Source organism: Salvelinus fontinalis, chromosome 17 (genome assembly GCF_029448725.1).
Source record: "Salvelinus fontinalis isolate EN_2023a chromosome 17, ASM2944872v1, whole genome shotgun sequence".
NCBI classification, from domain to species: domain Eukaryota; kingdom Metazoa; phylum Chordata; class Actinopteri; order Salmoniformes; family Salmonidae; genus Salvelinus; species Salvelinus fontinalis.
In genome coordinates, this window is record NC_074681.1 from 22,838,746 (window position 1) to 22,850,491 (window position 11,746).

The 11,746-nt window shown below is 41.3% G+C and overlaps 1 protein-coding gene across 1 annotated transcript; it reads left to right on the forward strand.

Moving 5' to 3' along the window:
- Window positions 1–6: 6 nt before the first annotated feature.
- On the forward strand, window positions 7–11,377 carry LOC129813992 (tubulin beta-2A chain-like). The gene is made up of 4 exons (XM_055866691.1): window positions 7–211; window positions 678–786; window positions 9,192–9,302; window positions 9,919–11,377. Exons 1-4 carry the CDS (start codon window positions 155–157, stop codon window positions 11,010–11,012), a joined length of 1,371 nt encoding a protein of 456 aa, XP_055722666.1. The 5' UTR covers window positions 7–154; the 3' UTR covers window positions 11,013–11,377.
- The last annotated feature ends 369 nt before the right edge of the window (window positions 11,378–11,746 follow it).

Sequence of the window (11,746 nt, forward strand, 5' to 3'; positions counted from 1 at the left end):
ACAGCATCAACACGATGACACCCTGAGCTCACCGCTCGCCCTACTAATGTAAAAACTGCTGAGGCGACACATGCAGCGGTAAAAACGAGGTTGAGGACATCGGTGTTAGCTGAGACAAAAGGCTGCTGTCTGCTTGCACCCACAAAGCATCATCATGAGGGAGATTGTTCATATCCAGGCCGGGCAATGTGGAAACCAGATTGGTGCCAAAGTAGGTGGCATGTTTATATTTGTATACTGACGCAGTGGTTGTTATAGAGCAATAACTTTTTTGTTAGATATTTGAAATGTTGATACCTGCATGCTTTTTTCTCCCATGTAACTTTATTTAGATTAGCCCTATTTTCCATCCAGTATTTTGGTATAATATTTTTGGCGTTATGGAAATTAGTATTTAATTTATTTAGAAATATTAGATGCTATTCGATTGATATGGGTGTGGTCCTATGGATTTGGGCAAGGAGGCAAAGTGTCTGCAGTGGTGTCGCGCATCTGCGGAGCCGATGAGTCATGCTATCACCATGCGCAATAGGGATAGGGCTACGCACAAGGAGGGTTCGGTATTTTTCCTTGTGTCTTGAACAGGTTATAGCCAGAGCACAGAAACTCGTATTTATCTCTTAGTTCAAACCTTTAAACATCAAAGTTGCAGAACCTACATCTCTGTCCCATCTCAGTTCTGGGAGGTCATAAGTGATGAACACGGCATCGACCCCACCGGAAGTTACCAAGGTGACAGTGACCTGCAGCTGGAGAGGATAAACGTGTACTACAATGAAGCATCGGGTATATATACATTTATTTGTCTGGACTGGGCATGAAGTAATCTCTGCATGCATCTGAACAATTGGTTAAAGAAAATAATAAACCATAAGCACACTGTAATATCACTTGGCTTTCCCCCAAATTAAAACAAAAGTACATCAATATTCCCTGGTGATAAAAACTGCAGCCCTCATTTGATTTGCAAAGTCATGCTCTGTAGGGCTAATCCAAACTGAGTATGTGACATTGTAACCTTAATATCTGTCTGGGTGCAGTGGGCCCTGTGGCAGGGCAGGGGAAATGAGGACAGCAGAAGGTACCTGCCAATGTCTCTCCCTCCCTCCATCCCTCTCTGGCAGGGCAGGGGAAATGAGGACAGCAGCATGTACCTGCCAATCACCCTCCCTCCCTCTCTCTTTATTTCTCTCCCTGGATCATCTCTTTCTTTCTCTCTCTCTCTCTCTCTCTCCAGCATCATTTATCTCTCTCTTTCTCTCTCTCCCTCTATCCTCTCTCTCTCCCTCTATCTCGCTATATTACATTCAATGGAATTTATTGGGATGGGAAACATATGTTTACATTGCCAAAGCAAGTGAAATAGATAATAAACAAAAATGAAAAAACAATCAAACAGCAAACTCTATATATGTCTCTACATCAGTATTCAGGTATACATCTGCAGTCTCTGTAAGACCGACCCAACCCTAATGTTTGTCTGCTGTCTGTGTGTCGGTCTGATTTTTATTAGCCAGGGATTTGAAGGTCATTGCCGTGCTGCATCCCATCCTTTGTCTCCGGCTCTTTGCCGTGCTGAGCAGTCAGTCTCCTTTGCCAAACCAACCAGGCTGCAGAACCTGGGGCCTATGAGTATTGATCCATCTCATTTCACTGTTGTCAGGCGTGAATTGAGCTTGCATGTGTTTGAGCAACTCTCCTATCCATTATTGTACATGCATTGTGCATTCATCAATAAAACGTTTCCTGATTCATAGAGAGATGTGCATAGCAGCACGTTAACCTTCATACAACCAACATATTTTAAATACATGGATTACCAACTAGGGTCATTGTCCCCAAGAATAATCTATTGGAAAAAGCAACCGTCATAGCAAATATAAAGTTAATTCTTATCAAAACATAATTAGACATGTAAATAATGTTATCTGAAGTAAAAAATAATAACTAAACAGACGGTATATTTGCAAAATTACAGTTTATTTGCATATCCTGGAAAAAATATATATACAATTTTCCCATAAATAATGTGCAGCTTTTTTCCCATTTAAGGGGCAGTACAACAACATTTAAATATACTTAATTGTATTCACGAAAAGTGATTAATCCATTGTCAGCGTAGTGTCCGGAGCATGGAGGCGCTACCAGGAGACAGGCCAGTACATCAGGAGATGTGGAGGAGGCCGTAGGAGGGCAACAACCCAGCAGCAGGACCGCTACCTCCGCCTTTGTGCAAGGAGGAGCAGGAAGAGCACTGCCAGAGCCCTGCAAAATGACCTCCAGCAGGCCACAAACTAATGGCAGTCAAACAGTTTGATTTCACAGAAGTGTGATTGACTTGGAGTTACATTGTGTTGTTTAAGTGTTCCCTTTATTTTTTTGAGCAGTGTATATACAGTACCAGTCAAAAGTTTAGACACACCTACTCATTCAAGGGTTTTTCTTTATTTCTACTATTTTCTACATAGTCGAATAATAGTGAAGACATAAAAAATATGAAATAACACATATGGAATCATGTAGTAACCAAAAAAGTGTTAAACAAATCAAAATATATTTTATATTTGAGGTTCTTCAAAGTAGCCACCCTTTGCCTTGATGACAGCTTTGCACACTCTTGGCATTCTCTCAACGAGCTTTATGAGGAATGATTTTCCAACAGTCTCGAAGGAGTTCTCATGTATGCTGAGCACTTGTTGGCTGCTTTTCCTTCACTCTGCGGTCCAACTCATCCCAAACCATTTCAATTGGGTTGAGGTCGGGTGATTGTGAAGGCCAGGTCATCTGATGCAGTGTCTCACAAAGACACGGTGGTTGGAACCAAACAACTCAAATTCAGATTCATCAGACCAAAAGACACATTTCCACCGGTCTAATGTCCATTGCTCGTGTTTCTTGGCCCAAGCAACTTTTTTCTTATTATTGGTGTTATTTAGTACTGGTTTAGTGCAGTTAACTCTAATGAATGTTTCCTCTGCAGCAGAGGTAACTCTGGGTCTTCCTTTCCTGTGGCACGCTGCATGAGAGCCAGTTTCATCACAGCGCTTGATGGTTTTTGTGACTGCACTTGAAGAAACTTATACAAATTTTCCAGATTGTCTTAACTTCTTATGGCTGCAGGGGCAGTATTGAGTAGCTTGGATGAAAGGTGCACAGATGTGCCCAGAGTAAACGGCATGCTCCTCAGTCATAGTTGCTAATATATGCATACTATTATTAGTATTGGATAGAAAACACTCTGAAGTTTCTAAAACTGTTTGAATTATGTCTGTGAGTATAACATAACTCATATGGCAGGCAAAAACCTGAGAAGTTCCACTTCCTGTTTGGATTTTTTCTGAGGCTGCTAGATTTTCAACCAAGCTCCCATTGAAATTACAGCGAGATATGGATGAGTTTTCACTTCCTACGGCTTCCACTAGATGTTAGCAGCCAAAAGAACTTTGTCTGATGACGCTAATGTGAAGGGGGGCCAAAGGAGACAGGAATGATTCACCACTGCCATGAGGTGACCACGCATTGAACACGCGCGTTCATGTGAGAGGCAGCTCCGTTCCATCGCTCAACTGAAGTCAATGTAATTCTCCGGTTGGAACGTTATTCAAGTTGTATGTTAACAACATTCTAAAGATTGATTCAGTACATCGTTTGACATGTTTCTACTGACTGTTATGGAACTTTTGGACATTTCGTCACGTTATAGTGGACGCGCTTTGTGACTTAGGAATTGTTTACCAAACGCGCTAACCAAAGTAGCTAATTGGACATAAATAACGGACATTATCGAACAAATCAAGCATATATTGTGGACCTGGGATTCTGATGAAGTTCATCAAAGGTAAGGAAACATTTACCATGTATTTTCTTGTTTCTGTTGACTCCAACATGGCGGCTAATTTGGCTTTTGTTCTGAGCGCCGTCTCAGATTATTGCATCAGTTTGCTCAGTTTGCTTTTTCCGTAAAGTTTTTTAAAATCTGACACAGCAGTTGCATTAAGGAGAGGTATATCTATAATTCCATGTGTATAACGTGTATTATCATCTACATGTATGATGAGTATTTTTGTTGAAACGATATGGCTATGCAAAATCACTTGATGTTTTTGGAACTAGTGAATGTAACGCGCCAATGTAAACTCAGATTTTATATAAATATGAACTTCAAACAAAACATGCATGTATTGTGTAACATGAAGTCCTATGAGTGTCATCTGATGAAGATCATCAAAGGTTAGTGATACATTTTATCTCTATTTCTGCTTTTTGTGACTGCTATCTTTCGCTGGAAAAATGTCTGTACTTATTGTGGTTTGGTGGTGACCTAACATAATCGTTTGTAGTGCTTTCGCTGAAAAGCATATTTGAAATCGGACACTTTGGTGGGATTAACAACAAGATTACCTTTAAAATGATATAAGACACATGTATGTTTGAGGAATTTTAATTATGAGATTTCTGTTGTTTGAATTTGGCGCCCTGCACTTTCACTGGCTGTTGTCATATCGATCCCGTTAGCGGGATTGCAGCCATAAAAAGTAATGATGGACTGTAATTTATTTTTGCTTATTTGAGCTGTTCTTGCCATAATATGGACTTGGTCTTTTACCACATAGGGCTATCCTCTGTATACTAACCCTACCTTGTCACAACACAACTGATTGGCTCAAACACATTAAGAAGGAAAGAAATTCCACAAATTGACTTTAAACAAGGCACACCTGTTTATTGAAAGCCATTGAAATCAACTTGATGAAGCTGGTTGAGAGAATGCCAGGAGTGTTCAAAGCTGTCATCAAGGCAAAGGGTTGCTACTTTGAAGAATCTCAAATATAAAATATATTTTGGTTTGTTTAACACTTTTTTGATAACTACAGTTGAAGTCGGAAGTTTGCATACACTTAGGTTGGAGTCATTAAAACTCGTTTTTCAACCACTCCACAAATTTCTTGTTAACAAACTATAGCTTTTGCAAGTCGGTTAGAACATCATCAGTCATTTTTCCAACAATTGTTTACAGACAGATTATTTCACTTATAATTCACTGTATCACAATTCCAGTGTGTCAGAAGTTTACATAAACAGCTTGGAAAATTCCAGAAAATTATGTCATGGCTTTAGAAGCTTCTGATAGGCTAATTGACATCATTTGAGTCAATCGGAGGTGTGCCTTTGGATGTATTTCACGGCCTACCTTCAAACTCAGTGCCTCTTTGCTTGACATCATGGCAAAATCAAAAGAAATCAGCCAAGACCTTAGAAAATAAATTGTAGACCTCCACAAGTCTGGTTCATCCTTGGGAGCAATTTCCAAAAGCCTGAAGGTACCACGTTCATCTGTAAAAACAATAGTACGCATGTTTAAACACCATGGGACTACGCAGTCGTCATACTGCTCAGGAAGGAGAAGCATTCTGTCTCCTAGAGATGAACGTACTTTGGTGCAAAAAGTGCAAATCAATCCCACAACTACAGCAAAGGACCTTGTGAAGATGCTGGAGGAAACAGATACAAAAGTATCTATATCCACAGTAAAATTAATCCTATATCAACATAAACTGAAAGGCCGCTCAGCAAGGAAGAAGCCACTGCTCAAAAACCGCCATTAAAAAAGCCAGACTACGGTTTGCAACTGCACATTGAGACAAAGATTGTACTTTTTGGAGAAATGTCCTCTGGTCTGATGAAACAAAAATAGAACTGTTTGGCTATAATGACCATCGTTATGTTTGGAGGAAAAAGGGGGTTTGCAAGCTGAGAACACCATCCCAACCATGAAGCACAGGGGTAGCAGCATCATGTTGTGGGGGTGCTTTGCTGCAGGAGGGTCTGGTGCACTTCACAAAATAGAAGGCATCATAAGGGAGGAAAATTATGTGGACATATTGAAGCAACATCTCAAGACATCAGTCAGGAAGTTAAAGCTTGGTCACAAATGAGTCTTCCAAATGGAGAATGACCCCAAGCATACTTCCAAATTTGTGGCAAAATGGCTTAAGGACAACAAAGTCAAGGTATTGGAGTGGCCATCACAAAGCCCTGACCTCAATCCCATTGGAAATTTGTGGGCAGAACTGAAAAAGCGTGTGCGAGCAAGGAGGCCTACTAACCTGATTCAGTTACACCAGCTCTGTCAGGAGGAATGGGCCAAAATTCACAAAACTTATTCTGGGAAGCTTGTGGAAGGCTAGCCAAAACGTTTGACCCAAGTTAAACAATTTAAAGGCAATGCTACCAAATACTAATTGAGTGTATGTAAACTTCTGACCCACTTGGAATGTGATGAAAGAAATAAAAGCTGAAATAAATCATTCTCTCTACTATTATTATGACATTTCACATTCTTAAAATAAAGTGGTGATCCTAACTGACCTAAGACAGGGATTTTTTACTAGGATTAAATGTCAGGAAATGTGAAAACTGAGTTTAAATGTATTTGGCTAAGGTGTATGTAAACTTCCGACTTCAACTGTACCTGATTCCATATGTGTTATTTCATAGTTTTGATGTCTTCACTATTATTCTACAATGTAGAAAATAGTAAAAATAAAGAAAAATCCTTGAATGAGTAGGTGTGTCCAAACATTTGACTGGTACTGTATATATATAACATTTCCTGTAGAATAACAACTTTTTGAAGAAAATACACCACTACATTTAGAGGGTAGCTGGTTTCTGTATTACAGTTCTACCAAGTATTCATACCACTGACAGACTTTTATGAGCTGTTTTGACTGCAACTAAGCATATACACTACCGTTCAAAAGTTTGGGGCCACTTAGAAATGTCCTTGTTTTTAAAGAAAAGCTAATTTTTTTGTCCATTAAAATAACATCAAATTGATCAGAAATACAGTGTAGACATTGTTAATGTTGTAAATGACTATTGTAGCTTGAAACGGCTGATTTTTTATGGAATATCTACATAGGCGTACAGAGGCTCATTATCAGCAACCATCACTCCTGTGTTCCAGTGGCACGTTGTGTTAGCTAATCCATTTTAAAAGGCTAATTGATCATTAGAAAACCCTTTTGCAATTATGTTAGCACAGCTGAAAACTGTTGTGCTAACGAGCCTCTACCCCGGATCCGGGAGCACCCCCCACCCCCCCCACACTGATTAGCATCGCTAGCATAGCGTCACAATTAAATAGTAGCATCTAAATATCATTAAATCACAAGTCCAAGACACCAGATGAAAGATACAGATCTTGTGAATAAAGCCACCATTTCAGATTTTTTAAATGTTTTACAGGGAAGACACAATATGTAAATCTATTAGCTAACCACGTTAGCAAAAGACACCATTTTTTTTACTCCAACAGTTTTTTCCTGCGTCAGTAGCTATCACTAATTCGACTAAATAAAAATATATATAGCCACTAACCAAGAAACAACTTCATAAGATGACAGTCTGATAACATATTTATGGTATAGCATAGTTTTTTTTTTGAAAAATTTGCATTTTTCAGGTATAAATCACAGTTCTACATTGCAGCTGCAATCTGAAATAGTGCCGACGCAGCCAGAACAATTACAGAGACCAACATCATATAACTAATTACTCATCTTAAAACATTTCAGAAAAATACACAGCGTACAGATATTGAAAGCCCAACATCTGGTGAATCCAAACAATATTTCAGATTTATTAAATGTTTTATAGCGAAAACAAAATGTAGCGCTAAATTAGCATAGCTACGCCAGGCAGAACCAGCTGGGCGCCCACGACCAGTTCACATGCACGACAGATATATGAAATAACATCGTAAATTGGGTCTTACTATTGCTGATCTTTCATCAGAATGTTGATCAAGATGTCCTTTGTCCAGATGAGTCCTTGTTTCGATTCAGAATGGCAACTTTCCCACTTCATTTAGCATTGGTACTGGTCGAGTGGCACGGATCTCTCAAACGAAAATAAAATCAGAGAACGGAACACCGCAAAACTCCCGAAAAAATTCAAATAATCTGATTAAACTATATTGAAAAAACATACATTACGATGATATGGTCACATGTATCAAACAAAATTCGAGACGGAGATAGTTTTCATCCGTAACGGCAGCAAAACAGTAGACAATCGCACCTCCAAGTCGCGCGATTCAGAGAACCGGAAGTTGTCGGTCACGCCAAAGAAATAGGTCTTATTTCACGTCAGAACAAGATAAACAAAAAATTTATCCTCTGACGTCCTCTTGACACCCAGAGGAAGGCGAATGAAGTGTGTTTCGGGTCATAGGTGGCGTGACCATATATAGGCAGAGCGTTGAAGCGAGCATAGACATCTTGCATTCTACTTCTTGGTCAGGGAAAGTGCTGTCAAATGACTTGTGTTTCTCTCAGAGACAAAATTGAAACGGTTTTTGAAACTAGAGATTGTTTTCTATCCAATGGTATTAATTATATGCATATAGTAAGAGCAATAATTGAATAAGAGGCAGTTTAATCTGTAGAGCAAATTATGCTAATGCGAAAACAGCACCCCCTGTATTCTCAAGAAGTTAAAGAAGCAAGAAAACGGACCTTCTTTAGACTAGTTGAGTATCTGGAGCATCAGCATTTGTGTGTTCGTTTACAAGCTAAAAATGACCAGAAACAAAGACCTGCCTTCTGAAACTCATCAGTCTATTCTTGTTCTGAGAAATGAAGGCTATTCCATGCGAGAAATTGCCAAGAAACTGAAAATCTCGTACAACGATGTGTATTACTCCCTTCACAGAACAGCGCACACTGGCTCTAACCAGAATAGAAAGAGGAGTTGGAGGCCCCGGTGCACAACTGAGCAAGAGAACAAGTACATTAGAGTGTCTCGTTTGAGAAACAGACACCTCACAAGTCCTCAACTGGCAGCTTCATTAAATAGTACCTGCAAAACACCAGCCTCGACGTCAACAGTGAAGAGGCGACTCTGGGATGCTTGCCTTCTAGGCAGAGTTGCAAAGAAAAAGCCATATCTCAGACTGGCCAGTAAAAAGAAAAGATTAAGATGGGCAAAAGAACACAGACACTGGACAGAGGAACTCTGACTAGAAGGCCAGAATCCCGGAGTCGCCTCTTTACTGTTGACGTTGAGACTGGTGTTTGAGACTGGAGACCATGCTATCTCACCCAGTAGTAAACGGTTTGGAGTAAACTGTTTCCTTTGTGCAACAAAATCTGATTAATGAATACACCCCTCTCCTCCCCCCACAGGTAATAAGTTTGTCCCCCGGGCCATCCTGGTGGATCTGGAGCCAGGCACCATGGACTCTGTACGCTCCGGGCCCTTCGGCCAGCTCTTCAGACCAGACAACTTTGTCTTTGGTGAATAGTGGATATCATATAGCCGAATTCCATATCTTTTTGTGCTATCTCGCCTATCCTGGTCCCAGATCTGTCTGTGCTGTCTTGCCCAATTGGTCATTATCATGTCCTCATCAGCTCTTCCATATTTGACTCAAAGCATGTCATGTCTGTGTCAGCATTCACTGAAGCGAAGCTTAGTTTACCTTTCACATAGATGTACAGTTTGTTCTCTGTGCAACGTTTCTGCAGTTGTGTCAGGCAGAGACAGCCAGAATGGTGACACAGCAGAATGCAGTCCAGACTGCTACTGCTGCAGTGCTCATCAGGATGGGGATATTGAGCTAAATAAAATCCACCCCAGGACACCTTACCTATAATACTGAAAAAAGTATAGTAGGCTTAGACTCACATCAGTACAATTAGATTAAAACACAACTTTTATTAGATACAAATTATTCAATGTTGTTTCAATGGAATGGAATTTTCTCTTTCACTGGAAATGAATAAATAATGTACACAATGCATATGCCTGTTACTGGTGACTTGCTTTTCATTCTCCTAGATGTGTATGACTAGATGTTTACTAGCACAAAGATGCTATGTCTCTAACCCAGATTTTTCATGGGTCTTTCAGGTCAGAGTGGAGCTGGTAACAACTGGGCTAAAGGCCACTACACAGAGGGAGCTGAGCTGGTTGACTCTGTCCTGGACGTAGTCAGGAAGGAGTCTGAGAACTGTGACTGCCTCCAGGGCTTCCAGCTCACCCACTCCCTGGGAGGGGGCACAGGCTCTGGCATGGGCACCCTGCTCATCAGCAAGATCCGCGAGGAGTACCCTGACCGCATCATGAACACCTTCAGTGTCATGCCCTCACCCAAGGTGTCCGACACGGTGGTGGAGCCCTACAATGCCACCCTGTCAGTCCACCAGCTGGTGGAGAACACTGATGAGACCTTCAGCATCGACAACGAGGCTCTCTATGACATCTGCTTTCGTACCCTCAAACTCACCACACCCACCTACGGAGACCTCAACCACTTGGTGTCAGCCACCATGAGCGGGGTCACCACCTGCTTGCGCTTCCCCGGTCAACTCAACGCCGACCTCCGCAAACTGGCCGTCAACATGGTGCCCTTCCCCCGCCTCCACTTCTTCATGCCTGGCTTTGCGCCTCTGACCAGCAGGGGGAGCCAGCAGTACCGTGCCCTCTCCGTGCCCGAGCTGACCCAGCAGATGTTTGACGCCAAAAACATGATGGCCGCCTGCGACCCTCGCCACGGCCGCTACCTCACCGTTGCCGCCATCTTCCGCGGGCGCATGTCCATGAAGGAGGTGGACGAGCAGATGTTGAGCGTGCAGAACAAGAACAGCAGCTACTTCGTAGAGTGGATCCCCAACAACGTGAAGACTGCCGTCTGCGACATCCCGCCCCGTGGCCTCAAGATGTCCGCCACCTTTATTGGCAACAGCACGGCCATCCAGGAGCTGTTTAGAAGGATCTCTGAGCAGTTCACTGCCATGTTCCGCCGTAAGGCCTTCCTTCACTGGTACACCGGAGAGGGTATGGACGAGATGGAGTTCACTGAGGCTGAGAGCAACATGAATGATCTGGTGTCTGAGTACCAGCAATACCAGGACGCCACTGCTGACGAAGTGGGCGAGTACGAGGAAGACGAGTTGGAGGATGCGGATCAGGATGTCCAGCAGCACCATGATGTCCGCCACTGAGGGGTGCTGGGTAGAAGCAGTACAGCAGTCTGTATGTATTATCCACTAGTCACTTTAAATGATCAATAGGTATGGAAGGATAGAGGCGCAGAATGAGTTATTGTCGCGTCAAGATACTGTATATTGTAGCTGTTTAGCCTAAAGACTACTACTATTGCATTTCATTGTTCTTCAAATATGTCTCGAAGACCATAAGTGAAACATAACAATTATGTGAGTATTATAAATGTCATGGGTTTTCCAATTCATGCTGTGTCAATGTCAATAAAAACAACATCATTACACTATTATTAGAAACCGAGTTTTGTAACATTTACCTCAGAATGCATTTTCTATCGCAAAATAAAATGGTCCTGTCCTATGAATATCACTCTCGTTAGCCTTCTTTTCATGGGAATGCTCATTGTATTCAGCATATGAGATACAATTAACAATCCAGACTTTTCATGCTGTAATGAAGATAAATAGATGCAATAAGAAAAATAAATATATGTTTTCTGGTTTTAAAATGCAAGGTAAGCATGGAATGTGATTACCATACCTATCTACCTATTTTATAGTCTTGTGAATCCCCTGAGTCATCTTGACTGTGTTGGTTTGTTTTCTCTGTCTGTCTGGGACCGGAGACACTCTTTATGATTGAAAAACACAGATTTTTGTTTATTCCTCTTCATGATCTGTCAGATAGTAAATCTGATTTATGGCTGGCCAGACATGGTGACTATCCCAGCATT

What these genes read in the sequence shown, in the direction of transcription:
- LOC129813992 (XM_055866691.1), top strand. Translation starts at nt 155, where the DNA reads ATGAGGGAGATTGTTCATATCCAGGCCGGGCAATGTGGAAACCAGATT. An exon ending in GAAACCAGATTGGTGCCAAA is followed by an intron (nt 212 to 677) that starts GTAGGTGGCATG and finishes GTCCCATCTCAG; the next exon opens with TTCTGGGAGGTCATAAGTGA. An exon ending in ACCAGACAACTTTGTCTTTG is followed by an intron (nt 9,303 to 9,918) that starts GTGAATAGTGGA and finishes TGGGTCTTTCAG; the next exon opens with GTCAGAGTGGAGCTGGTAAC.